General features: G+C 41.2%; 1 protein-coding gene across 1 annotated transcript in view; it reads left to right on the top strand.

Moving 5' to 3' along the window:
- The window catches only part of Fam117b (family with sequence similarity 117 member B), a 78,287-nt gene that overhangs the window by 28,072 nt on the left and 22,696 nt on the right, over positions 1–27,519 (top strand). The window contains exons 2-4 of the mRNA XM_060368428.1: positions 8,934–9,085; positions 16,355–16,447; positions 19,066–19,179. Coding sequence (XP_060224411.1) covers positions 8,934–9,085; positions 16,355–16,447; positions 19,066–19,179 — 359 coding nt within the window. The remainder of the gene's footprint in view (positions 1–8,933; positions 9,086–16,354; positions 16,448–19,065; positions 19,180–27,519) is intronic.

The following is a 27,519-nucleotide window of genomic DNA, read 5'->3' on the forward strand; positions in this document are numbered from 1 at the left end:
GTTTGTTTTTGTTTCTCAAGACAGGTTGAGGCTGAAGAATGTTGTCTATCACAGTAGACAAATTCTCTCGAACAGACTATTGGCTAAGATCATACTATTCTGATGTACCAAGTCTTGTCTGATCCCTGAAACAAAGCAGGGCTGGCTGAGAGAACAAGACTGTTGGTATAATTCTTTTGGAATTTGAGGAAGGTGTGGGTGAGGGCTCAAAAAGTGAAATCACGTTTCTAGAATCTGGAGGAAGAGGGATGTCTGCTATGTGGATGCAGAGAGTATAGCAGCACTTCCTTCCAGCAGCACGAGGGCATTGACCTGGGCTGACCAAGGCAATGTGGGAGTGTTAAAGGCGTCACTGGGTTTCTTTCTGATACAGTAAAATGCAGAAAGACCCTGTAATTCGCTTTCTAGCACTCTGGACACCATTCCTACACTATTTATCATGACACGCACTTAATTGTCTGAATTCTCATTTGACTGTGAGTGGACTTTAAACTACTTTTCTACATCTTGCGGTCAGTGATAGACTGTCAACTCCTAATGACATTGTTTACATTTGTCCACACCACTGTGTTGTCAACACCTACAGGAGACTTTGTTCATAATAGATGTTTAATAAAGACTTATTGAATTAATGGAGTATCCTAGTGTCTTTCCTGTTGCTGTGACAAACACCATGACCCCCCCCCCCCAAAAAAAAAAAGGCAGCTTCAGGGATGAAAGAATTTCTTTTTATTTTACACTTCAAGATCATAATCCATCATTAAAGGGAAGTCAGGCAGGGACTGACCATGAAAACTGCTTACTGGCTCGTGCTCAGGTGACTAGCTTGCTTTCTTTGTGCAATAATAATATATAATAATTATTTATTAATATTATTTATAAATTGACAGTTTATAAATTCATGTAAACAATGTGTCTTCATCATATTCTTCCCAGCTCCTCTCTCCTGCTCCTTTCCCCTTAGAAACCCCGGACACATAGAACCTTCCTTTTTTAAATTGATGGACTCCGTTGCCAGGCCTCAGAGGAAGAGGATAAGCTCAGTCTTGATGAAACTTGAGCTGGGATGGATGGGTGGGTTGGGAATCTTCTGGAATAGGGGGGGAGGAGTGGGGAAAGAGGGAGGGAAGGTGGGACCAGGAGGAGAGGAGGGAGGCACCCATGATTGGGATGTAAAGAGAATAAGTAAATTAAAAATAAATACATTAATTTTAAAAAGATTGATGTATTACAATAACAAAAATGATTTAATTAACAGTCCCCCCCCCCAGGGTTTCTCTGTGTATGTAGCTCTGGCTGTCTTGAAACTCACTCTGTAGACCAGGTTGGCCTCAAGCTCAGAGATCCCCCTGTGTGTGCCTCCTGAGTGCTGGGACTAAAGGTGTGCATCACCACTGCCCAGCAGCCACAATAGAATTAAAATGTAGAAAATCTAGAAGAGGGTCAGCACTCACGGTGCACAGACATACATGCAGGCAGAACACCCATATGTATAAAAAATAAGATTGAAATGTCAGCTGCAGAGAAGTATTTGTTAAAATGGTTGTCACTAGAGGATGTCCTGTTGGAAATTTGGGGGGTGGGGTGGGCTGTAAGGTTTAATTCCAGGTCTTCATTTTTACAATCAAAAAGGAAAAGTTTTCTTCTTTCTAAACAAGTGTATCTACCATTCTACTTGTTGACTTTGTGGATAATGGGAAGCACAGCTTTGAAGCCATTGTTTAGTCAAGTTATACAGATAGATAGGCTCTAACTGTGGCAGGGCCATAGCACTTGTGTAAAGGGACATCTAGAGGCCATGATTTCAGAGCTGAGCTGGTGCCCTTGAGGTTACAAGGATCCAGTTTGTCTGGAGCTGACAAGTTGGAGCTCTGAATTTCAAAGCCCAAGGCACTGAATGAAAATTTCAGTGCCATGCCTTGCTGTGTGTAGTTTTTTCATAGGCTTTGTTTCTTTTCTTTTCTTTTTTTAAAGAAAAGTGAAGCATGATTGAGCCATTGTTTGGATTTACTTTGAACAGAAAAGTATCTGAGTTTGTTATACACACCTGTTGTTGATGGAAGACTTATCAAGTCTACCACACTTGGACTAAGTTACTTTTCCTTGTAACTGGGAGCATTAATTTTTCCCCTGTTGGCCTTTTATATATTTAATATGTCAGGAGTCTAGTCACTGGGACGAGACAGAATTGCCAGTCCACTCTTGTTTGAGAAGCGCAGGACCTTATCCTGGAGTCATGTTGCAGCAGCACATGGGAATGGGGTCCTTTTATCCTCGCTTCTGTTTCTTGGGTTTGGGAGACTGTTAGATTTTCTAGAGGAATGGCTTCTGTGCTGGGATTGCAAGGGTGAACATGAATTAGCCAAATTAAAGAAAGGGAATTGAGGGATGGAGAGATGGCTCAGAGGTTAAGAACATTGGTTGCTCTTGCGGAGGTCCTGAGTTCAATTCCCAGCAACCACATGACCATCTGTAGTGAGATCTGGTGCCCTCTTCTGGTGTGCAGGTGTACATGCAGACAGAATGGTGTACACAATAAATAAATCTAAAAAATAAAATATTAAAAAAAAAGGAAGAAAGGGAATTGAGGATGATCCTAGCAGAGCAAAAGATTTGGAGGCATGGCACACCCTGGCTACTGCCATGGCCAGGGCTCAAAAGGATTGAGGCTAGAGATGCTCTGCCAGGGTCTTCTCCTCTGGGCTTCCTTATAAATGCAGCCTTCCTTCACCAAGATTTCTTATTCCCTCCCATAACTGCATCATAATTAGTTAGGGCCACAAATCTGTCAGTTTTCAGAACTTGGATTAAAAAGAGAATAATAGCAAGGTAGAAGCATAAGTTGTTCTCAGCAGGCTATGGCTTGTTCTTTATATTTCTAAGTTTTACAGTTGCCCCATGGGCCTTTAGTAAATATTAAATGATGGTTTCACTAAGGCAGTGCTTTAGTGAAAAGAATTGGCCCTGTGATCTGGGCGTGGTGGTGCACACCTTTAATCCCAGCAGGTGGATGTTTGTGAGTTTGAGGCCAGCCTGGTTTACAGAGTGAGTTCTAGGATAGCCAGGGCTGTTACGCGGAGAAACCCTGTGTCCAGAAACCAAAAAGAAAAGGAGAGAAAAGAAACAACTGCCACTGTGAAAGCACTATTATCTGAGCTGCTGTGAAATAGCTCTTGAGAGGCTCACAGCACGGGTGTGTAACTGTTGTGTTAGTAGAGCTGAGTCTTTTGTAACTAAACTTTTATACTTAGAACTATTCAAGACCCTTATTCTGATAGTAGTGTAAAACAGAATTGTCAGAAAGTATTCTCACATCTACATAGCCTTATGAGCACGATAACTGGACATTATATAGAACTAGATTAATAATATTGTCAATATACTCTCACATGCGTCTTTGTGCCCATTTGTGTGTATGTGCATGACGTGTGCAGGTGAGTACACACATGGAGTTATCCTCCGTTGCCCTCCACCTTATTTTTTGAGATCATGTCTTTATTGAACCTGGAAATGTTAGGCTAGCCTGGGGCCTGCAAGCCACAGGATTCTTCCTGTCTTCTTCCTAGCACAGGGATTACAAGCGCATGGCACCCACCATGCCAGTTTTTTACCTGGAGATGTGAACACGGTTCCTCATACTTGAATGGCTAGCGTTTTACCGCCAACCATTTATCTTCCTAGCCCTTCGGTTAATGTTTTTTTAAGTTATTATGGCATATACCATTGACTCAGCAGTTGGGAAGCTGAAGCAGGAGAATAGCTTGAGCCATTTGAGGCCTGGTTGGACTCAGCAGTTGGGAAGCTGAAGCAGGAGAATAGCTTGAGCCATTTGAGGCCTGGTTGGACAACACCGTATCTCAAAAAAAAAAAAAAAAAAATTCCATATTAAAAAGAAAAAGGAAAAAAATTAGGTATTTCTATAGAAAACAATGTACAGTAAAGTCATGCATTGTAAACCAGGGGCTAGGCAAAATCCAGAGATACTATTTGTCCTAGTTAGAGTTACCATTGCTGTGATGAAACACTGACAAAAAGCAAGGTGGGGAGTGAAAAGTTTATTTGGCTCACTCTTCCACATCAGACAGGAACTCTTGCAGGGCAGGAACCTGGAGGCAGGAGCTGATGTAAGGCAGCTGTAAGATGCTGCTTACTGGCCTGCTCCTTATAGATTGCTCAGCCTGGTTGTAGAATGCAGGACCACCAGCCCAGGGGTGGCACCCACAGTGGACTGGGCTACTTAAAGTGCCCTACAGCCAGATCTTATGGAGGCATTTTCTCAATTGAGGCTTCCTTCTTTCCAGTCACTCTAGCTTGTGAAGTTGACGTGAAACCAGCCAGTACATTATTTAATACTGTAGGTGCTTATATGAAAAGTGAAATTCATGGAATTTTAAAATGTAATAATTAGATATATTACAATTATTAGTGTGTGTGGGTGGTGGTGGGGACTGTCAGCCAGAGTGTGCAGGTGGTCAGAGGGAAACTTGGCAGGAATCAGTTCTTTTCTTCCATTTGTGGGTTCCAGGAATCAAACTCTGGTTGTCATGTTGGATGGCAAGTACTTTTAACCTGCTGAGCCTTCTGTAGACATTTTAGTAGAAAAGGGTTGGGAGATTTCTTTAGGGTAACGCTTTGCTATATTTTGTTTCAGAGTTCCGTATCCGCAGATGAGTTTTACAGTGCTCAGTTGTTAAAACTGAGCTAGGATGAGATTTTACTGTTATCTTCTGCATTGGTGACTTTCCTCATTGTTGTTAAAAAGCACATGGAAGAGGTAAAGGAGTATTTATTTAGCACACAGTTTGAGGGCATGCAGTCCATGGCCGGAGGGCAGGTTGGCAGCTGTAGGAGCCTGCTCATATCTGGACAGATAAAGAAGTAGACACAGAGCAGCAAACAGGCAGGACTGTGAACTTCAAGGCCTGCCTCCCAGTGACCCACCTTCCTCCAGCTAAGTCTTTCCTACAACCTCCCAGAGCTGCATAAGGACTGTGTTGATGTTTTGCATTTTACCTTCTTTAAATACGGTGTTCTGTGCAGTTAAGTTATGCAGAATGACAAAGCTGAGCAGCACTGTGAAGCTGTGAGTACCACGGAAAGTCTTGCTGAGTACTCTTCTGTTTTTCCAGACAGGGTTTCTCTGTGTAGCCTTGGCTGTCCTGGACTTGCTTTATAAACCAGGCTGGCCTTGAACTCACAGAGATCCCCACTGAGTGCTGGGATTACAGGTGTGCACCACCATACCCAGCTTGCTGCATATTCTTTTTGTAATTATTATTATTATTATTTTATTTTTTATTTTATTGCTTATTATTATTAGTTACATTTTATTAACTCTGTATCCCAGCTGTATCCCGCTCCCTTATTCCCTCCCAGTCCCATCCTCCCTCCCTCAGCTTCTCCCTGCCCCTTTCCAAGTCCACGGATTGGGGAGGACCTCCTCCCCTTCTGTCTGGCCCTGTTTTATCAGGTATCTTCAGGGCTGGCTGCAAAGTCCTCCTCTGTGGCCTAGCATTGCTGCATATTCTTAACATTCCATTCACAGCACAGAAGCAGCCAGGCACATATGTAAGTGTATGTTCCAATAAAACTTTATTTATGGACCTTAAAATTTGAATTTTATGTAATTGTTTTCTATATTTAAGAATAAATTGATTCTTTTTCTAGTCAGTTAAAAATATACATGCAAATTAGGGTGAGGATCAGATTTGGCACATGGACTATAGCCTCTCTAAACTCGGGTATAAAATATGAAAAAAACCTCTCAAAACCTAATAATAATCTTTATATATAGTCATCATTTTCTTAGTTAAAAAAACAGTACTTAGGCAAACAAAACAAAAAAAACAAAGCCAGGAGTGATGGTGCATACCTTTAATACTAGAACTTGGGAATTAGAGGCCTGGTCTACAGAGCAAGTTCCTGGACAGCTGGGGCTACACATCGAAACCTTGTCTTAAAAATTAAGCAATCAAGCAATATGTGCAAAAATCACACACAAAAACTACGTGTGTGGTGTTAAGACACTGAGGTTTATTTTGGTTTATTAAGGCTTAGTCTGTTTTGTTAACAGAATTAAAATGTCAACAAAAACTGGTTTAGTTATCAGCTAGAATTCTGGGATTTGCTCCGCTGTAGGTTTCTCTATGGTGAACAGTTTCTTCTGGTGTGTACAGTGTATGCATTTGTACATGTTTAAGGGAGTGTGTACACACATGTGGAGGCCAGAGGTTGACATGGAAACAGTCAATTCTGTAGAAAACTGCTGAGCTCACTGCCTAGAGATTTTGATTTGGTAGATTTAGGGTGAAGTCCAGGAATGTTCATTGGCATAAAGAACCCCAAGAAACCTGGATTCAAATCTTAATATTACAGCAAGTAGTTAACTATTCTGCAACAAGTTACCCTCTCTCTCCTCCCTCTACCTCATGCCTGACAGGGTTGTTTCTGTTTTTTTCTTATTCAAATGAGAATACCTCTTTAACTGATGCTAAATAAATGGTACACAAATGTGAAGGGGTATTAATGATTACATTAGGGCTGGGTTTCTATAATCCCTTTGATACTGTGATTGCTTTGTTTCTGCATATAAAAGTGATACTCTTTCCTTCTTGTCTTTCCCCTCTTTTAGTAGGAAATGTCTCTTTTGTAGCCTTTCCTCCCGTTTGTATCTCTCAAGTGTGCCCTCTGATGTCATTCTGACTGGCCTTCTCCTTGCTCTGGCTGGCTCTGAAATAGAACCGAAGAATCCCTTCAATTTGCTTGTGGAGAGTTCTCTTGTGATTCTGGAGAAACCCATTTTAGGTTTAGATCAAGGCCATTTAAGGAAATAAAAAGCAGCTGAGTTCTTGGGGCCAACAAGCACTAGGGGAAATGTACCTTGGAGAAGCAGTTTGAAGCTGAGTATTGGCACGTGCTTGCTGTGTATTCAGAGTTGGGGCCAAGAGTTAAACACTCCCTAGGCTGAATCCTATGTTTGGTTTTTTCTTTATTCTAGTCACCCTCATCTTAATTCTTGTATTGTCATCTAGAATTTTGGTTTGATTTTGTTTTTAAGGTCTGTAAGTTAGTAGTTACCGTGTTGTTATGGTAAATGCCTGTTCACACTGGCTTACTGCTTGGTTTACTGTGGTGCTTCTTAGGCTTCATTTCAGTTTCCTCTCTGTGGTATTTTCTGAAAAAATAATTTCTGTCAGAGATTGTCTTTGGTTGTTAAGTCATCTTTGTCTGACTGTCAGTGTTTCATCGTGTGTGTGTGTGTGTGTGTGTGTGTGTGTGTGTGTGAGTGTGTGGATGTGGGTGTACATGTACCACACATGTGTGGAGAACAACTTTAGGGAGTCAGCTTTCCCTTCCACCATGTGGGCCCTGGGGCTTGAACAGGTTTCCAGGTGTGGTGGCAACTGCTTTTTCTTTTCTTTTTTTTTTTTTTTTTTTTTTTTTATCAGTTACATTTTATTAACTCTATCCCAGCCGTGTCCCGATCCCTCATTCCCTCCCAGTCCCTCCCTTCCTCCCTCATCTCCACCGTGCCCCTTTCCAAACTGCTTTTTCTTGCTGGCCCAAGCTATCATAAACTGTTGATTTCTTATTCCGTTTCCCTAGTGTTGTGAGCCTCTGCTCTTCCTGACAGAAATATTCATCCCGTTTCTCTTTGTTGCTTTAAGGGGTTTTTGTTTTTTAAATCTGCAGGAATTTGTAGTTTCACCAATGTATGTCTGGATCCTGACTCAGTTTCATTCTGAAGACCATATCTTTCATCAGTTCTGGAAAACCATAATTATCCTTTTGAACATTATTTTTCTGACTAATTTGTCCTCTTGAATTTACATTGCATGCACATTGCAAAAAGAAATCTCATTATTTCTCCTCTTCCATTTCTTATGTTCTGTTTTTATTTTCATTTTATGATTGTGTTACCTTTTTGAGTACTTTCTTTTACATCTCTCAGTTCACTAATTCATTCTTGTAATTCCTCCCCCTTGTTTTTTTTTTTTTTTTTGGTTTTTGGTTTTTTTTTTTTTGGTGTGTGTTTTCAGAGTGGGACTTAGTATATAACCTTTGCTGGCCTAGAACTCGATGTGTTATAGACCAGTCTGGCCTTAATACTCACAGATCCCCCTGCCTCAGGTGCTGGAATTAAAAGCATGTGCCATCACTCCTGGCCCACAAATTCTTTTAAACTTTATTTAATGTTTAATGTATTTTTTTTGGTTTTATTTTTACTTTTGTTTTTATTTATGTAGTTGGAACAGGATCAAAGTCTCGTGCATGCTAGTTCTATGCTTCATTTACTACTGAGCTGTATTTACAACTCCAGAAGTCCTTTGAAAGGTTGTGTATTATTAATATGTATGTTGTATGGTAGCTGTACACAGGCACACGCCACAGGTTGTGTGTGTAGAGATCTACACACAACTTTGTAGAATTGATTCTTTCCATTTTTATGTGGTTTCTAGGAATTGGACTCAAGCTTTTTCAGCAGGTGCTTTTAGCTGCTAAACCATTTCACTGTTAGGTATTTGCTTTCCCATCCTCTCCCCAGTTGGAGACTTTTGCACTGTACTTTTGACGGGTCTTTATTCACATTTGTCCTCTTAAGAGTAAACGTAGTGTGATGCAGAGCTGGTGCTAAAGAGAAATGCCAGGCTGGAGGCTAAAGGCTCTAAACAGTCTCTAAAACTCATCATGTAAAGGAGATGATAGCATGTAACCACTTGGAGTCAACTGTGAGTTGTGTTATCATCACCTTGTCTTCTGTGTTTATGGGCAGTGTTTTGGGTTGAGCCTGGGCTTTGCATTTTGGCTTGTTCCTATTTGCTTACTTTTGCATATTTAAGTTGGAGAACTTCTAAAAAGTTTAAAACTTAACTTCTACTTTTCCTCCTAAATCTGTTTTGTTTTTTAAATGAACACTTTTGCTTTATACGTAGGTGACAAAACACACCCGCCTTCCTCAAGTCCCTCCAGTATTATCCGGCGCACTTCCTCCCTGGATACCCTTGCAGCTCCGTACCTTGCTGGGCACTGGCCCCGAGACACTCGTGGGCAAGCCGCACCCTGCATGAGGGACAAGGCCACACAGGTAGGTTTCTTATTTGTTGTACTCTGAAGCATTGAGTGAACATCAGATTTTCCTCAGAAGCTTTTCAGAAGCACAGGTTCCCAGGCCTACCTTCTGCTGGATTATGTTGGCCTGGGAGTGTACGTTTGTAAAATTACTCAAAAGTAATTTTCATACAGGTAGTTAATTGTTGACATACTTTTCCCTTTATATAACATTCTTCCTGCGTGTTTGCCTATGCACCAGAAGAGGATGGGAATTGAACTCAGGACCTTTGGAAGAGCAGGCAGTGCTCTTAACCACTGAGCCATCTCCCCAGCCCCTAACACAGTATTTTTATACCTGGAATTTGGACTTGAAAATTTGTAATAATAGGATTACTCTGCATACCATTTATTTTTGTGCCCCCAAACCTTTATGTATTGGGAAAACTGTATTACATCACTGATACTTGTGTGTGTGTGTGTGTGTGTGTGTGTGTGTGAGAGAGAGAGAGAGATGCATAGCTCTACTGTAGTATGCATATGGAAATTAGAGTACAACTTTGTGGAGTCAGTTCTCTTTCCGCCTTTACATGATCTCTGGGGGTCAAATTTAAGTCCTCAGGAGTGCACCATTATCCACTGCAAAGCTTTTTACTGGCCCCAGTGCTATTAGAGTTTATGATCATGAACGTCTCAACAATGAAGTCTGAAAGTGATGTTTCATACTTTTACATTTGTAAAACTGACTAATTAAAAGGATCTCGGAAACTTACTCATAATGATTCATAGATTTATAGTTAAAGAATTGAAGTCCAGCCTGGTGGTACTGGCGCATGCCTTTAACCACAGTATTCGGGAGGTAGGGGCAGGAGGATCTCAAGTTTGAGGCCAGCCTGTTCCAGAAAAGAAATGTGTTTGTTAGAATTGTTTTAAAAAAAACAACAACAAAACTTTAGTTTTGTAAAATCTGTAACTGCTATGCTTGGAGCAAAATCATGAGGAAAATTAGTAGTTTTCATGTGGCTTTGCTGTTTAGGAAGGACTACCTAGAAACCTTCTGTCTCAAACAAAACAAGACCCAAAAACCAACAAAAGAATCAAAGTCCAGTATTGTACAGTCAGTTCATGATTGCATGTTAGTTTGGAGTTTCTTTTTATAGTATTTAATTAAGTATTTTTATACTCATTTATCCACTGTTTTTCACACTTAAAAGACAGCGAATCCTGGTAAGGTGAAGCTGTGTCTGGGTTGCACCTGGCATAGTAAGTGAGGCGCATTTTGAGGAGCATTTGCAAAGAAATCAACGGATCAGCAACACAGTACTGCATTCCTGCTAATGGAGAATGAAAGACTTTAAAGACTTTAATGTTGTTGGGACTCAGCCAAGGGCTGTCTCCATTTTGGACTTCAGGTTTACATTATTTAGTTGCTCCATTCCAACATTTTAAAGAGAGCATCTTTGTCCAGAGGCAAGCACACACAGTTTGGGGTGGTTTAGCTTTCAGATCCCCATTGTCCACAGATCCTCCTTGTCATTAACCAGACTCAGGAAACCCCCAGAGATCTACAAGGACAAGAAGTACAGGCTCCTGACCTGTGGCCCAAGAAGAAGAGAGGTGTGTGCCAGCAGCTCCGCCATCATGAAGACAAGCTGACAGCCTAGAAGTGGTGACTTCCCAAGTGCAGGAGCCAAGTCCTTCAGTGTCCAGCAGCAAATACAGACTGGCTCAAGGGAGACGGAGAGTGGTTGAGGGCGACATCGAAGTTCACTTCTGGCTGCCACAAGCACACGCATGTGCATGCACATCTGCACACGCACAGACACACCACATACAGAGTTTTAAAAGCACAGTAAACTATATGTTCTATAAAATTTATTATTATTTTTGACTATTTAAAAAGATTTGGAGACAATTCAAAATTTCCCTTGCATTTTAAAAAACAAACTGTAAGCCGAATAGTGGTGGCGCACACCTTTAATCCCAGCACTTGGGAGGCAGAGGCAGGTGGATCGCTGGGAGTTCCAGGCCAGCCTGGTCTACAAAAGCAAGTCAGTAAAGTCAAGGCTCCACACAGAGAAACCCTGTCTCCAAACCAAAAAACAAATGCCAACCAAAAAAAAAAAAAAAAAAACCACCCACTATATCCTACATTCAGGAGTTATTCCAAGGACTTTGCTTCCCTTAGGTAGGACAGGTTAGGACCGCTTTGAGAAGATGAAGTCTGGTCCCAGTACTTTAGAAAGACTATCCTGTACGTGGAGTGTTTTGTGCGCCCCAGCTGCGTGGTGGCTTAAAAGGTAACTAGCAATGTGCCTGAATTAAAAAGTACCTCATTGAACCTGAGAAGATGCTGGAGCATTGAAACAGACATGGCTCTTGTAAACAGGCAGTGTTGAAGCCATTGAGATAACTACATCCAAAAGTCTCTTCTAAACTATGGAGGTAGATGTGAATGTATTTATTATAGGAAGACTCCACTGTCCCCATGACTCTGGAAACATTATTGTAGCTGAACTGTAGTCAAAATAAGAGTAAACCTTTGAAGTCCTGAGTGAGACCTGTCTGCTCTCTCCTGTGGGTTCTCCAGTTTTTGGGTGTTTTTTTTTTTTTTTTTTTTTTCTTAATGGGAGCCATGTTTTATAGCATTCTTGACTGAATCTCATCGAAGACATCTCCCAGAAAAGTGACATCACTGGAGCCTCCATTCCCTTCACTATACAGAAGGTACAGAAGGTCCATGCCAGCGCCTTTCTGCCTGTTCACATCCCTGCTGAAAATGTTTTTCTCTTCCCGTTACTGTCAAGTAACTCCTTGCGTCAGTTACACTTGTCCGTGTGGCCTATAGGAGCTGCACAGAGAAGCTCCATCACTCACACCACAGTGCAGCTAGAAGAGGGCTCGGCTGTCCCAGAGAGGCCTACGTTTCACTTTATTGTTTTGAAGTTCAGCGACTTTAAGACATTTTGAGCTTCTTCATGATGAAATGCTTCTCCTGAATATTCATTGGTATGTTCCTAGATACCTGTAAATCTGAATGTTCTCTTCAGTACTCAAGTCCTGAAACCTTTGTCACAGTAAGGGTGCCTACGTGCCACCCAGTTCTAGTCGATGGAAGAATTCATGTTTCTTTATTAACTTGTTCATAACTTCAAAGAGATACTGATTGGAGTTTTTCTTCATAACCAGGCAGTTGGAAATCAGTTCTCAGTAGATCAAACTCAGTTGTTCTTTGTTGTTTGTTTTCCAAGACTGGGTTTCTCTTTGTAGCCTGGCTTACCTGGAGTTCTCTCTGTAGTCCAGGCTGGCTTCAAACTCAGAGATCCGGCCTGCACGTGCCACCCAGGTGCTAGGCCTAAAGGTATGAACCACCACACCCATCTTAACTTATTCTTGTTGCTTGATGCTGGAAACTTTTAGATTTTCATTAAAATTTCCTGTGATGGTGGATTGCAAATGTCTAACATGAAATTTTCTTCAGTTCATTAGGTGAACTGAATTTAAAACAACCATCTTCTGAGGAAGAACAGGACTCTTTAGTTCATATTTGGATTCATCTTCAATTTTTTGCTGTAGTGCAGTGCCTTTGTTTTACTTCTTGTTTGAGTTTTAGAGTCCTGGGGCCAGCACCAACTGCACTCAACACCGAGTGACATTTAAGCTCTGCAGACAGTGGCCAAGCTTTCTGTTTTCAGGTCCAGTGCACTAGGAAGCAGACAGGTGTGATCACCGGATGCTGCATTCTGTGCTGGCCCACCCTCCCACCTCATGTCCCACCTCTGCTCTTCAGATTTTATGAATATCTATTCCTGGGCCAGCAAGTTGGCTCAGTGGGTAAAAGTGCTTGCCAGCAGAGCCTGGGGGCTTGAATTCAATCCCCGAGACCATCTTGATGGAAGGAGAAAACCAGCTCCACAAATTGTCCTCTGATCTACTCAGCTCTGTGACACACCCACTCATACCCACACCTGCCCACACACACTCTATATAGATAAATGCACTAAAATTTAAACATGCCAGTTCCTGTAGTCCATCTCCTTTCCAGGCAGAAATTCAATTGAGAAGGACAACTTGTCTGAGATGTCAGACACGTTTTATAACTGAGATAGGATTTAGACCTGGTGTTTAACATCAACAGGTATGATCTGAACCCTGTGAAATATGCTGCATAAGAGGAATGTTGTTTTTTTAATTTTGTTGTTGTTTTTATGCTTTGTGGTTTTGTTTTTTAATTTTATGTGCATTGGTGTTTTCCTATCTGTATATCTGTGTGAAGGTGTCAGATCTTAGACAGTTACAGACAGTTGTAAGCTGCCATGTGCGTGCTGGGATTTGAACCTGGGTCCTTTGGAGGAGAGTCAAGTCAGTGCTCTAAACTGCAGAGCCCTAAATGGAATGTTATTTTAAGATTTAAAAGTTTTAATACTGAAGATCATTAATTTTGGTTTTAGTTGAATGTGGATATTTCATACTCTGTGGTTTCATTTGTAGGTTGATCTTTGTGAAATTTTTTTTTTTTTTGAGACAGGCTCTCATTATGTAGCCTTGACTTATGTAATGGCCTTGACTACATAAATCACGCTGTCGTCAGACTGCTCCCTTGTGTGCTGGGATTAAAAGAATGTGCCACTCTGTGTGGCCTGACAGGTGTTTTGACAATTGACGTAGAGTCTGTAGACCCTCATGTGAAAAAGCATTGAACAAGCAGGGTCAGTTGGAAAGTGGGATTTAGAGTGGCACAGTGGATACTGACTGAATTGTATCTTGCAAGTCCGTGTTTAAGGTCATCCTTCCTAGGTATAAGCCGGATCTGGGGAGGTGATCAGTTCCAATCACAGTTTTTTTCTTTTCCTTTTTTTTTTTTCTTTTTCTCTTTTGAGATAGGGTTTCATGTCTAGCCCTGGCTGTCTTGGACTTGCTTTGTAGATCAGGCTGGCCTCGAACTCACAGAGTTCCACCTACCTCTGTTTTCTGAGTGCTGGGATTACACCCATGCACCACCACACCCGGCTCACAATTTCTTGATTTTAGGAAACCTGTCATTTTTATTTGAAAATAGGCCATTTTTAATTAGTAAGCGGTAGGTTATGCATACCCAAACTGCCAAACTGTAGCAGTAGTTCTTAAAACACTCTATTGTTCTGTGTAAATTCTACATTTATATAGGAAAAAATTCAGGATGTACGGAAGGGTATACTGCAAAGACCCTTGTCCCCACAAGGTGGCCACCAGTAGTCAGTTTCTTTGTTACCATGAATATTCTTTAAAAATAAAACACGACAACAAAAAGCTGTGGCGTATTCCATCACAGGATGGCCTCTAACTCCCTGTGTAGCTGAGATGACCATGAACTTCTAATATTCCTGTCTCTAACTCCTGAAGTCTGAGTGGACCACCAGTCTGGTTTATGCAGTGTTGGGAACGTACAAAGCCAGGGCCGCGTGCACTCTACCAGCTGAGCTACACCCACCCTAGCCCCTGTGTATGTTCTTACGGAGATAGTGTGTTTAACATAAACATGTTCTGTGACACTTCCATGTAATGGACAGTTTCCATGCACACCATATTAAGCCTTGAAATTATTCACTAACAGTACATTTAATATAATGTATTCCCATGTTTGTTTGTTTATATAGCTGAATAGGATTCTATTAAATGCTCTAGTTTGTATAGCCAAGCCTGAAAGGGGGCTTTTTTTGGTATCACTCAGGTATTTTACTTTTGAGAACAGAGCTGTGAGGAATGTTGTGAATGCCTCATTTGTATATAGAGATGTATGCTTGGGGACTGGGGAGCTAAATAGATCAGCGTGCTTGCTGTGAAGTGGAAGGACCTGAATTTGAGCCCCAGAACCATGGTCAAAAAGCTGGTAGTAGTGGTACATGTTTGTAATACCAGTGTTGAGGAGGTAGAGACAGGTGCTTGCTGGCTACTCAGCTTAGCCTGTTTGGTGAGTCCAAAGCCAGTAAGAGACTATCTCTGAACATACACACATGGCTCCTGAGGAATGTCAGTTGAGGTTGTTGAATTGCTTCCACACAGGCGTACCCTTCCATATGAACATACAGCCACATTCCCATGCACAAAGAGGTGCATTTTGCATGTCTGAAAGTTAAATTGCCAGAAGGGGAGTTGAATTGTCAAGTAATATGTGACTTAAAACTTTGATACCAGCTCCCAAAGTTTTATCAATAGGCTGTCCTGAATTATACTCTCGACAATGTAGGAACATTTATGTTATCAAATCTTTCCTAGTCAAAGTTAAGTTTAAACTTGATTTCTCCTTTTACTCATGGGATTTGAACATTTTGTGTCAGGAATTTGCTTATGTAGCCAGGTGTGGTGGCACATGCCTGTAGTCTCAGCACTTAAGGAGGCAGAGGCAGGAGGATCTTTTTGAGTTCAAGGCCACCTGGTCTACAAAGTAAGTCCACAGCTACCAGGGCTACATAGAGAAACCCTGTCTTGAAAGCACCCCCCCCCAAAAAAAAAGGATTGTGCTTATATTTGTGTTTTCTGAAACTTAAATTCCAAATTTGAATTTGATATAACCATTAAAGATTAATGTTTTTGAGGCTGTTCTCTGTATAGTATCTGGTTAATGATATGGGCTTTGGGGTCAAGTTTGTTTTTAGACCTTTCTGCATTCTATCCTTGGGACCTTTTTTTTTTTTTTCGTTTCCCCTTTTTTCTTTCTCTTTTCCTTTTTTGCAGACTGGGTCTCTCCATGTATCCCTGTCTGTTGTGGAACTCAGTCCGTAGACAGGCTGTAGGTTTATACGCCTCTGCCTTCTACTCAGAAGGATCAAAGGTGTACATCCCCATGCCTAGCCTAAAAGCCCAGGAACATTAACTACTGCTACCACTCCTCTGTGCTGTGCTCTGTTAATGATGTGTGTACAGATTTGTAGAGACCTTATTGGTAATGGAAGTGAAAGAAAGGTTAAAATGCTGATTATAATCAGCTGGTGCGCAGAGACTTCTGTGTCATTTGTGGTGAAAATATGCTGGAGGAATGGCTCAGTGCTTAAAAGAACACTTTCTGCAGAGGACCTGGGTTTATTCCCCAGCACCCACATGGTAGCTCACAACCATCCACAGACAAACACACACAGCCAACATACATACATACATACATGCAGGCAAAACACTCATACACATATAATGATAAAGTCTTTAAAATTTTTAAATATGTTCTAATATTTCTAATTTTTATGTGGCATATATTACTTAATAGAAAAAAAGTCTGATGTGCTATTGTTAAATGCTTTTTGTTAAAATAACCTTTTTTCTGCCTCCACAATAGACCGAGAGTGCATGGGCTGAAGAATATGCTGAAAAGAAGAAAGGGTCTCATAAACGCTCAGCATCCTGGGGCAGCACAGAACAGCTCAAAGAGGTAAGCAAAATGTTCTGTGGAAGCAGAAGTTTGGCCTTTTCATTTGGCTAGTTTCTTAAAGTTGTGGACTGTCAGTGTTATTTTCCCAGCGCGGGAAGGTATGTGTGTGTGCATGCATGTCTGTGTGAGGCTGTCGTGTGCCTGTGCGTGAATGTGTGGTGACAAGAATTCAGGGGCAGATGTCCACTACTTTCACTCTTACCTTTTTGAGATAAATTAAGGTCTCTGACTGAAGCTGTCAGTTTTAATCGTTCCATCACCCAAATTCTTTGGTCAAAGTAAGCAAGCTTTATTTTCCATCATATGGGCCTATCTCCCTAACATGAGGCTTGAAATATATTCAAAAAATAAAGCATTGAACATAGGAAAAAGTGGGGCTTTTATAGCCCCAAACTGCAAGTCTAATAGGGTTTTCAAGGGTTGGGGGATTTCCAGAGGAACCTTGGTTATGTAGGAACTCAGCTGAATATTTCAAACATTTCATCTTATCAGGCTACAATCAAGTGTGAGTCAGACTGCATAGGGCAGGGACCATGTCAGCTTGAGTTTTGCAGCAAACAAATACACTTGTTCTTCCCTTAAATATCTTCCCTCCCAGCACAGGGGCTAGAGGTGAGTACCACCACCCTGCTTTTACATGGCTACTGGCGATCTGCACTCAGCTGCAAGCACTTTACCCACTAATAGCTTAGTCCACCTTTCCCCTTTTTTACTTGAGAAATAATAACAGAAAAAGTTATCATGTTGATTTGATAATTTTTTTAGGGCATGAAGCCAAAAATTAGCATTATACCTATAATCTCAGTAGTCAGGGTATGGAGCCAGCTGAGCCCATGCCTCTCAAAAAAAAAAAAAAAAAAAAAAGTAAAATGAAAAGATTTGAATAGGAAATGTGCATGTTATTAATCTGATGATGCAAGCCTTGTTTTAAATAGGAGAGTCTGTGTACCTAGAAATAATAACAGACATCAAATTTATAAAATTAGTGAGATTAAGAAACTGACTTTTTTTTCTGCCATGGTAGTATTTTTGAAATTTAGTATCTCAATTATGGACAGCTCTGCTACTGTTTTCTGTGTTTATAGTTAATGGCATTGCAATTTACCTATAGTAGAAGTAAAAGAGAAAAATCCAGTGAAAGGATAATAATGAGCTTGCCATTGAAATTGTATTTGTAGCCAGATGTGTTGGCTTGACTTAATCCCAGCATTTGGGAAGGGGAAGCAGGAGGATCTAGACTTGAAGACTAGCCTTGATGTGGGGGTTTGAATGAGAGGTCTCCTGTAATCTCATACATCTAAATACTTGGTTCCCAGTTGATGACCCTGCTGGGGGCTAGGTTTAGGAGGTGAGGCCTTGCTGGAGTGATACCTCACTGGGGATGGGCTTGGAGGTTTCAAAGTCATGTCCAATCCGAGTTCTCTCTCTGTTTCATACTTGTAATAAAAGATGTAAACACTCAGCTTCTTGTTCCAGTTGTTATGCTTTGCTCCCCCATCATGGACTCTTATTCCTCTGGAGCTGTAATCCCAAGTAAACTTTCTTCTATATTACCTTGGTCATTATATTTTATCACAGCAATACCAAAGTAACTAATACACTTGGCTAATGAGATCCTAATTCAGAAACAGCGAATTGTATTGGTTACTTAAAAAGATTTTATTTTAAGTGTATTTCTTGGCTTGGTGTTCTTCTAGTTTCCTTCCTGTTGTTGTAATAAACTACTTTGATGAAAAGCAACTTAATGAGAAAAGGTTTTATTTGGCTTAAAGTGAGAGGGAAGAGAAGAGGAGAGGGAATGAATATGGAGGTAGGAACAGGCTGATCACATTTCATCAAAACATTAGGAAGAAGAGAGAGTGGAGGAAGTGTATTTTCAAAGCCTGCCCCCAGTGATACGCTTCCCCCAGGAAGGCTCACCTCCAAAGGCTCACTCCAACAGCACCACCATTTTGGGACCAAGTGCTCAGATACATGGGTGTGTGGAGGGTTAGGATTAGGGTCATTCACACTAACACACTTGGCTGGATTTGTGAATATCTAATTGTACTTGTAAAGGCAAGAAGAGAGTAAGTTATTTCTAAGAGCATAATTTAAATGCTGAAAACACTGTTTAATACTTGAAGCTTCAAGACTAAAGACAATATCAATTATACCTGTTTTCTTTTTTTTTTTTTAATTTTTATTTATTAAATATTTTGCCTGTGTGAGTGCCTATACACCAGAAGAGGGCAGGGCATCAGATCTCATTATAGATGGTTGTAAGCACCATGTGGTTGCTGGGAATTGAACTCAGGACCTTTGGAAGAACAGACAGTGCTCTTAACCTCTGAGCCATCTCTCCAGCCCTACCTGTTTTTCTTTAAATCTATGAATATATATGTGAATGTATGTATAAAATGCTCTTTTAGATTTTGTAATATGTTTAAATTTTCAGGGTATTAAGGGTGAATTTCATTGGTTCTTATTAAGCAAGAATGTTTTTTTCTTTTTTTTGTAAATATAATTTTTTATTTATTAGTTTATTCACTTTGTATCCCAGCTGTAGCCCCACCCTCAAGAATGTGTTTTTACTTAGTGTGAAAAACACTCTTTCTGCCTGTTCTTCTCCTTTTCAGATTGCAAAATTACGCCAGCAACTGCAGAGAAGCAAACACAGCAGTCGCCATCATCGAGATAAAGAAAGACAGTCTCCATTCCATGGCAACCATGCAGCTATTAACCAGAGCCAGGTGAGAAAGAAACTGCTTTTCTTCTAGCTTGTTCGTAATTGTTTAGAACAAAATGTCCAAAACTACATTTGAAACAATGGTTTAAGTATTAAATCATAGCCTTCCACCCTCCCCTAAGTTTACAAATGTTATTTCATCTAGGAGACAGATCTGTTTTATTTATTTCCTTTGGGACCTTTGGGACCCCTCCCCCCCCCCCCCCCCCGCCATAGGGTTTCTTTTATACACCCTGGCTGTGTTGGAACTTGCTATGAAGAACAGGCAGGCTTCGAATTCACAAAGATCCACTTGCCGCTGCCTCCCATGTGCTGGGGATGAGGGTGTGCGCCATGCCCTGCTCCAGCTACACATTTTAAGCTAACCTGCTTTGCGGAAGAAGGAGGCTACCATACAGAGCATTGGCCGTGGAACAAACGTTTATCCTTTCTTAGCTTCAGTGATGTTATCTGAAGATTGGCAGCAATAGTTCTTGTCTCAGTGTCTTTTGGGAGGGAAAACGAACTGCTTTAATCTGCAGAGGGCAGTGAGTGGCTTACCCATAGAGCTTTCTCTATCTGAATTCAAACTGGCCGGTGTTCCTTGGCAAGAAGGGAGCAGCTTTAGTTCACATCCCATGAGTGAATCTTTCAGATCCCAAAAGCAAAGCTCTGTGAATACAGGGTCCTGCATTCACTTTCCTATGGGAGCAGTAGGTCAGAGACCAGGGAACTAGAAGGCCAGTCCAGGACTTCCTGGTAGTATTTAAGCAGGTGGAAGCTAGCTGTTTTACCACCTGTTTGCAAGTAAAGTTTTACAAGGTGTAGACAATTTAGTTCTTTATATACTGTCTTTGGCTTCATTCTTAATATATCGTATCAGTGAGTAGTTGTGACAGAGACTATCTGGCCCACAGAATCTAAAATATTTACTGCTTGATCCTTCATAGAAAAAAAGGTTTGCTTTTTTGAGTTGATAAATTCTTATGATTGTTACTCTATGTGAGTTTTATGCATTAGAAAGTCTGAGTAAAGAAATAATTTTGAGTTTTATAAATTTATAGTTTGGTTTTAGTTTCTAGTAGCTCTTCTCCAAGTATAAGATTGTATTTAAACAAAATGTGATTGGGGTGTCAGGGTTGTAGCCAAGAGCATTGCTTTTGCAGAGCGCTGATTGTTTGCCAGCACCTAACTTGTAACGAGCTTCAGGAAATCCACTCACATGCACATACTCATATACAGATGCAGACACATAGACACAGACAATTAAATGTAAAATAAAACCTAAAAAATATAAATATGATTGGATGTTTAATATGTTAAAAAATACAGTTTAGTTTTTGAGAAATTAAACTGTTAACTGTCAACAAAAAAAAGATATAAAATTTAATATGTAATAAAAAGTAATAACTGTTGCCAGAAATGGTGCATGTCTTTAATCCCAGCACCCAGGGAGGGATTGATGTGAGTTCAAGGCCAGCCTGCTCTGCAGAGCAAGTCCAGGACAGTCCCAAGGCTACACAGAGAAACCCTGTCTCAAAAAACTAAAAACAAAACAAAAACACAAAAGTAATAACCGTCAAGTGGAATATTAACTGAAAACTAACGTTTACAGTCAAAGGGCTGGAGATTTATGATTTTACAGATGAATTTATCAACCAAATCCTTTTTGATTCTTTTATAACTACTCTGTTAATTTCTTTAAAAATAAGATTGCTCTGTATTCCCCATCATATTTTCACTTTAGCTCATTTTAGAGTTAAGATTGAATTTTATCTAATTAAGTCGTGTGTTACAGGAGTTGATAAGGTTTAGAAAGGATTTTGAAATACCAGTTTATTAATGTGTAGGCTACATGTAGGGCTGCATGCTTTCCTCCTGGCCCCAGACTCCAAAAGAATGACTCGGAAGACTGAAAATATATTTACAAATATCTAGGCCGTATAGCTAGACTCTTCCCTGACCAGAATTTATTAGATAACAGTACGAAACTGTCAAACAACTAAAGGAAACTTTGTGGTGGTGGGAAGCAAGGCAAAATGGATGGAAGACCTACAGAAGCCACAGCTGAAAGCGATTAGAAGAAGCAGACCTCAGTGGAACTCAGGAGTAAGCTGGGGCTTTCAGTATAGGATCCCACACACAAAAGGAAAAGAGTATATAGATTAACATTTGAGGTTTTTATTATCCCTTAACAATTACAGGAAAGTTGTTATGATAGTGTCTAATTTATAGAAGACACTAGTTGAGCAGAAGATTAATTCATTCAGTTCTGAATGGTTTTAGTCACAATTGGTAAATAAGTCTCACAGCTCATTTTTTGTAGTTCTGTCCCAGGGAGTTCAAGTTAGTACTGTTGGTTGGGAATAATGAATCTTGAGAACTTTCTTAGGTGAGAAATTTTCACATCCTGGGTTTTCAGAAATGATAAAGTCCTCAGAATAATGTTCACCCAGAGTAGTTCAAGCAATAGCCTGGTTAGAAAAAAACAGCAGCATACGTCAGAATTGAGTACTGGTGTAGATGTCAGGACAGGAGGAGATGCCAGCCTTGACAGCCACAAGACCTGATGTTGAGGCAAGAATTGAAAACTGTGTAGTCATCCTTTGGCTGCCATACAGCCTTAAGTGAGAAAGCTCTCCCAAGGATTTTCTTATTTCTTTGGGCTGAGGACACGGTAGTTTGGGGATGAAAAGACAGTGAGATAGGAGAAAACAAACACTTCTCCTAAGGAATGCGAGGTGTGTTGCACATGAGGGTTGCGGGTCTGCGCTGGACTCTCCCAGTGCAGCAGGACTGCTGTGTGATTGTGTAGGGTCAGAACTGGAGAAACCACTGCTGTGATGTCCGTGATAGACAGAATAGTGTCATCTAGGAGCGCTGGCGCACTGAGCCGAGTGAGCAGAGTGAGCTCACACCACTGAAGGACAGCAACGGGACAGAAGAGGACTCACGCGGCTTGGGGCCTTTGTGCTCGCTGTCTGTGGCCACTCCACACACCAGTTTCCACCTGCCTTTGGTTGTGTTTTTCTGAACAGCCTTTTCAGCATCCTCCTTGTCTATTAAAGAACATTTTTATTTTTCCTTTTTTTTTTTTTTTTTGAGATAATGTTTCATTCTGTTGTACAGGCTGGCCTGTAAATTATTGTGTAGCCTACCTAACATGACCTTAAAAAATAAGCACATTCTTCCCTCCTCAGCCTCTCTAGTGCAGGGGTTAGCGGTTTTAGCCACCACTCTCAGCTACAGGTAGGGTTTTTGTTTTTAATTTTGTGTTTGATGCTTTGACATCATGGATCTTTGCTGAGGAACCATCGTCTCCCAAGATTATAGCCAATTCTCCCAATCACAGCAAAATGAATCAGTCTGGAACAAATAGCCCCACCAGCTCTTACCTTTTTAAAAAGTTGTCTTAATTTTTTTATACATTTGGATCCTATTCTTACTCTGTCCCCTAACTCCTCCAAGACCTTCCCTACTGCTCTACTTACCCAGTTTCATGTTCTCTCTTTCTCTCTTTTAAAAAAAGAAAAATGCACATAAAAAACATAAAGGCCTTTTTGTGTTGGGTAACCACTCTTGAGCATGGGGCCTGTCCTAGAGTATGTTTGAAATATTCAGTGTTACTCCAGTCTAGATAGTTTTTTAAAAAAAAAAAATAATTTATTTTTATTTTATTTGCATTGGTGTGGGATCCCCTGGAACTATTACAGACAGTTATGAGCTCCCATGTGGGTGCTGGGGATTGAACCAGGTCCTCTGAAAGAGCAGCTGGTGCTCTTAACCACTGAGCCATCTCCCCAGCCCTCTAGGTAGCTTTTTACCCTTCAAAATTGTCACTGTTTGTTAGCTCTACTCAACTAAATTCCAGAAGAAAGCCTTCTCATGTTTCCAGACTCATTGTCTTACTCCGTTCTCATCTTCATGCTGTGAGGCAGACATCCATGTCAGGTGTTGATGGAGATGTCTTTTCGTTACTGTTGGCCACCCTTTCTGTTCTTTCATTGGTTTATTCTTAGTTTTTATACATGTTTTAGTTGGTACTCTGTTGCTGTGAAGAGACACCGTGACCTAGGCAACTCTTAGAAAAGACTGGGAGTTTGCTTACAGTTTTAGAGTGTTAGTCCGTGGTCATCGTGGTGGGAAACAGACAGGCATGGTGAGGAAGCTTTACATCCTGATTCGCAGGCAGCAGGCAGAGAGAGAGACACAGGGCCTGGCATGGGCTTTTGGAACCAGAAGGCCCACTCCCAGTGACACACTTCCTTCAACAAGGCCACACCTCCTAATCCTTTTTGACCAAGCATTTAAATATGGGCTATGGGGGGACCATTTCCATTCAAACCACCACATTCCCGGATGTAACATGCAGGTATAGAGACAGTGGAGTGTTGTGCTGCCTAGTTAGAAGCCATAGTAAATCAGAATACACTGAAATGTTTGCTTTGAGCAGAGAGATTGGGAAAACAGTAAGCATTTTTTAATTTTTTTTATTTTTCCAAAGTACAGATCTGATGAGAGACTTATTATTTATTTTTATTTTTTATTTATTACAGTTTATTCACTTTGTATCCCAGCTGTAGCCCCCTCTCTCATCCCCTCCCAATCCTGCCCTCCCTCCCTCTTCTCCTATGCCCCTCCTGCAGTCCACTGATAGAGGAGGTCTTCCTTCCCTTCCATCTGACCCTAGCCTGTCAGGTCGATGAGAGGGATTTTCATCTTAAGACAGTGAAGAACTTTTTACCCTTTCTCTCTAGAATCTAGAGGACTCTCAGCTAAGCTGATAACCCACTTACCTTTTTGTATGCTGATTTATATTTAGAATTCACATTATTTCAGAAACTTCTGTTGGTTTAGGAAAACAAATTCTTGCTATTTAATTCCAAAAGTGGGGTTGGATGAGAGGTGCTGGAGGTGCCAGGAAAAAAAAAAGAAAAGAAAGAAAAAAAATTCCTTAAGGGGCTCTTGAAAGAAAAGATTAGTTTTATTCTCTTCAGATGTTTTAGAATGTGGTTTATATAAGGAGTGAAAGGACTACAGCCTCCTGTGTAATGTTAGGTTTAATGAGGAAATCCTTCCCTGGTAGCTGGGTAAGTATCTTCTAACCTTGTAGAGACAGCTAGTTAAGATTAACTGTTGGTTAAAACCCCTTACTAACCTCTCAAGATGTGTAAAGCCTTACAAGAATGAATTTGGTCTTGCCACTCCTTTTTTCTTCCTTCCTTCCTTCCTTCCTTCCTTCCTTCCTTCCTTCCTTCCTTCCTTCCTTCCCTCCTTCCTTCCCTCCTTCCTTCCCTCCCTCCTTCCCTCCTTCCCTCCTCCCTCCCTTCCTTCCTCCCTCCCTTCCTTCCTCCCTCCCACAGGTTCTGCCTGCATGTGTGCTTGTGCACCAGAAGAGGGCACCAGATCTCATTGTAGATGGTTGTGAGCTGCCATGTGGGCTGGAAATTAATAAACTCAGGTCCTCTGGAAGAGCAGCCAGGGCTCTTAACCTCTGAGCCATCTCTGCAGCCCCCAATATTAAACTTTTGGTAAATAGTTGCTGCTAAGGAGATAATATTAAGAAAATGTGTTTAACTTCTTTCCTTGCCTTGAGACAGTAGAATTTTTCAGTAAACCAGATGTGTGGAGTCAGCCACTTCACTGCCAGGTTCCTGGTTGTGCCTTTCTCAGCATGGCAACCAGGAAGCTCTTACGTTTTTCTTAGCAGACAAACTTATTGATAATTTGTCTTTGGGACAGCATTTTGCAGACTTTGATACATCTTCCCTTACAGTCTCTTTCCCTGTTTCTGTAATTTAGCAGTTGTAAAACAAATGTATACTTGAAAGCAGCCTGAAAGCCCAGTGTGAGGTCCTGTTTATGTTGTGTGACAAGTAGAAGAAATTAGAGGAGGAGAAGGAAGAAACCATTAATTTAGAGCTCGCATCTATATTCTGTTCCCTAAGTCTTGAGATTGCTCTTAGCCTGCTCTGTTGTATCACTGTGTCATCTCATTACATATGAGAGGAACCCAGACACAGGAAATATGACTGCATGTCAGTCATAACTGAATGAACCTCTGTGCTTCATTCCAGGCTAGGGAGTTGTAGGTTTCTTTTCTCTCACTTCACTTTTTCCTGTCTCATTTTTGTTGCCTTTACCTTCAGAATGGTTCTTTCCTGACTGCTAGAAGCAAAGCAGTGTTATCCTTGTCCTTCCCCTGCCTTATTCCTGAACTACTGATACTGAGAGCTTTTAACACCCTTATTTGTGGCAGGAAGGATGGCTCAGTGGTTAAGAGTATTTGCTGCTTTTCCAGAGGACCTGAGTTCAGTTCCTTAACACCCATGTCAGGTGTGCTCATAACTACCTGAAACTCCAGCTCCACAGGGAATGACACCCTCTTCCGGACTCTGGGTACTTGCACTCAGATGTGGACATACTCAGATGTACCATACACATGATCTGGAAAATGATAAAACAATAACAAAAACCCAGCAACATTGGCTTGCTCTTATTTTGGAATTTTACATTTGATGGGAAGGAGATAGGATAGTGAGGATAGGCAAAAAGTCTTTAGGAGTTAGTGGCAGTCCTTAGGGATCTTAAGACAAACGATGGACAGCCAACTCCAGTGACTTGCTTTCATACTGCCTCACTGCAGTTCCAAATAGAAAAGTGACAAGGCTGGAGAAATTGTTCAGTGGTTAAGAGCGTTTCCAGTTCAGGGGATTAGACACCCTCTACAGGCGCCTATACACACGTTGTGCCACACGTGTGCACACACAGGTAGACAGCCCCCCCGCCCCCCCCCCCCCACAGGGTTTTTCTGTGTAGCCCTGGCTGTCCTGGTCTCTAGACCAGGCCTGCCTCTTGCCTGCTGAATGCCGAGATTAAAGGTGTATGCCACCACACCCAGCCTAAAAATATTTTAAGAAATGAGGAAGTGAGGAAACGGAAGGGAGACCAGCGTAGAAGAGTAGAAATGCAGGCAGTGAGGACTGATAGCGTGTGCTCCTTGCCAGCCTTGTTACCACTGGTAGTGGTGCAGCGCTTGTGACAGGGAAGCAAGGTAGGCTCTGTTCTTGTCAGTGACTGAAAGTCTGTCGGCTATAGAAGGAAGGGTGTAGTGACATAGACCTCTAGTGTCAGCACTGAAGATGCTGAGGCAGGAGGAGTATGGTTCACTCCTCCCCGAGGGAGGAGGTAATTTAACCCTATCTCAATTGTTGTGTGTTGTACCACCCCTGCCCCCCCAAAGAAAAAACCTTAACCCAAACCAGCAACAAAAGCAGCCTGTTGAACATCTAAACATAAGATATTTGGGCATAGGGAGCTGGCTCTGTGGTTAAGAGCAGCTGCTGCTCTGCAGAGGACCCACATCTGGTTCCCAGCACCCACATGGTGGCTCACAGCGTGCTGTTTCTCAGCTCCAGAGGTCTAGGGCCCTTCTGTCCTGTGATGTGTTCTGCATGCATATGATTCAGATTTGTGCCCATGGGAATACAAGAGAAGGACTTCGTGTTTTTCTTTGACAGTAGATGTTGAGATTGGAAGAGGGAGTAGAAAAAAAGAGTTAGAAATAAAAAAATACAAGGGCTAGAGAGATGGTTCAGTGGCTGAGAGCATTGGCAACTCCTCCAGAGGAACTGGGTTCAGTTTCCAGCACCCACATTCTTTTTTTTCTTCTAACATTTTTAATATTTTTTTTTTTTTAAGATTTATTTGAGAGTGCTATCTGCATGTATACCAACATGCCAGAAGAGGGCATCAAATGCCAGTATAGATGTTTGTGAGCCACTGTTTGGGTGCTAGGTCTTCTGGAAGAGCAGCCAGTGCTCTTAGCTGCTGAGCCATTTCTCCAGCCCCCAGTTCTCTGTAACTTCAGTTCTTGATGATCTAATGATCGTCTGGCCCCTGTGGAACCTGCATGGGTATTTTGCACAGACATACATGCAGACAAAATACTCATATGCATAAATAAACAAACATTTTTTTTTAAGAAAGAAATTAAAGGGGCTGGAGAGATGGCTCAGCAGTTAAGTGCATTGGTTGTTCTTCCAGAGGACCGGGTTCAAATTCAGCACCCACATGGCAGCTCACACCTGTCTGTAACTCTGATTTGACACCCTCACACATACATGCAAGCAAAACACCAATGCACATAAAATAAATGAATGTTTAAAAAAAATTAAAAAAATGAATAAATAATATGAGAAACTAAAAGGTACACTGAAAAGAATACATGTGAACAGAGGAATTAAAGATAGGAAAGACGAGTTAAGAACGGTGTGTCCACTATGGGCAGAACATGGGAACAGGGACTCTTCTCATTTCAACATCAGGAAATAGCATGCTGAGCTTCCTTCCTTACAGGTAAAGA

This window comes from Meriones unguiculatus, chromosome 15 (genome assembly GCF_030254825.1).
Source record: "Meriones unguiculatus strain TT.TT164.6M chromosome 15, Bangor_MerUng_6.1, whole genome shotgun sequence".
Classification (NCBI taxonomy): Eukaryota; Metazoa; Chordata; class Mammalia; order Rodentia; family Muridae; genus Meriones; species Meriones unguiculatus.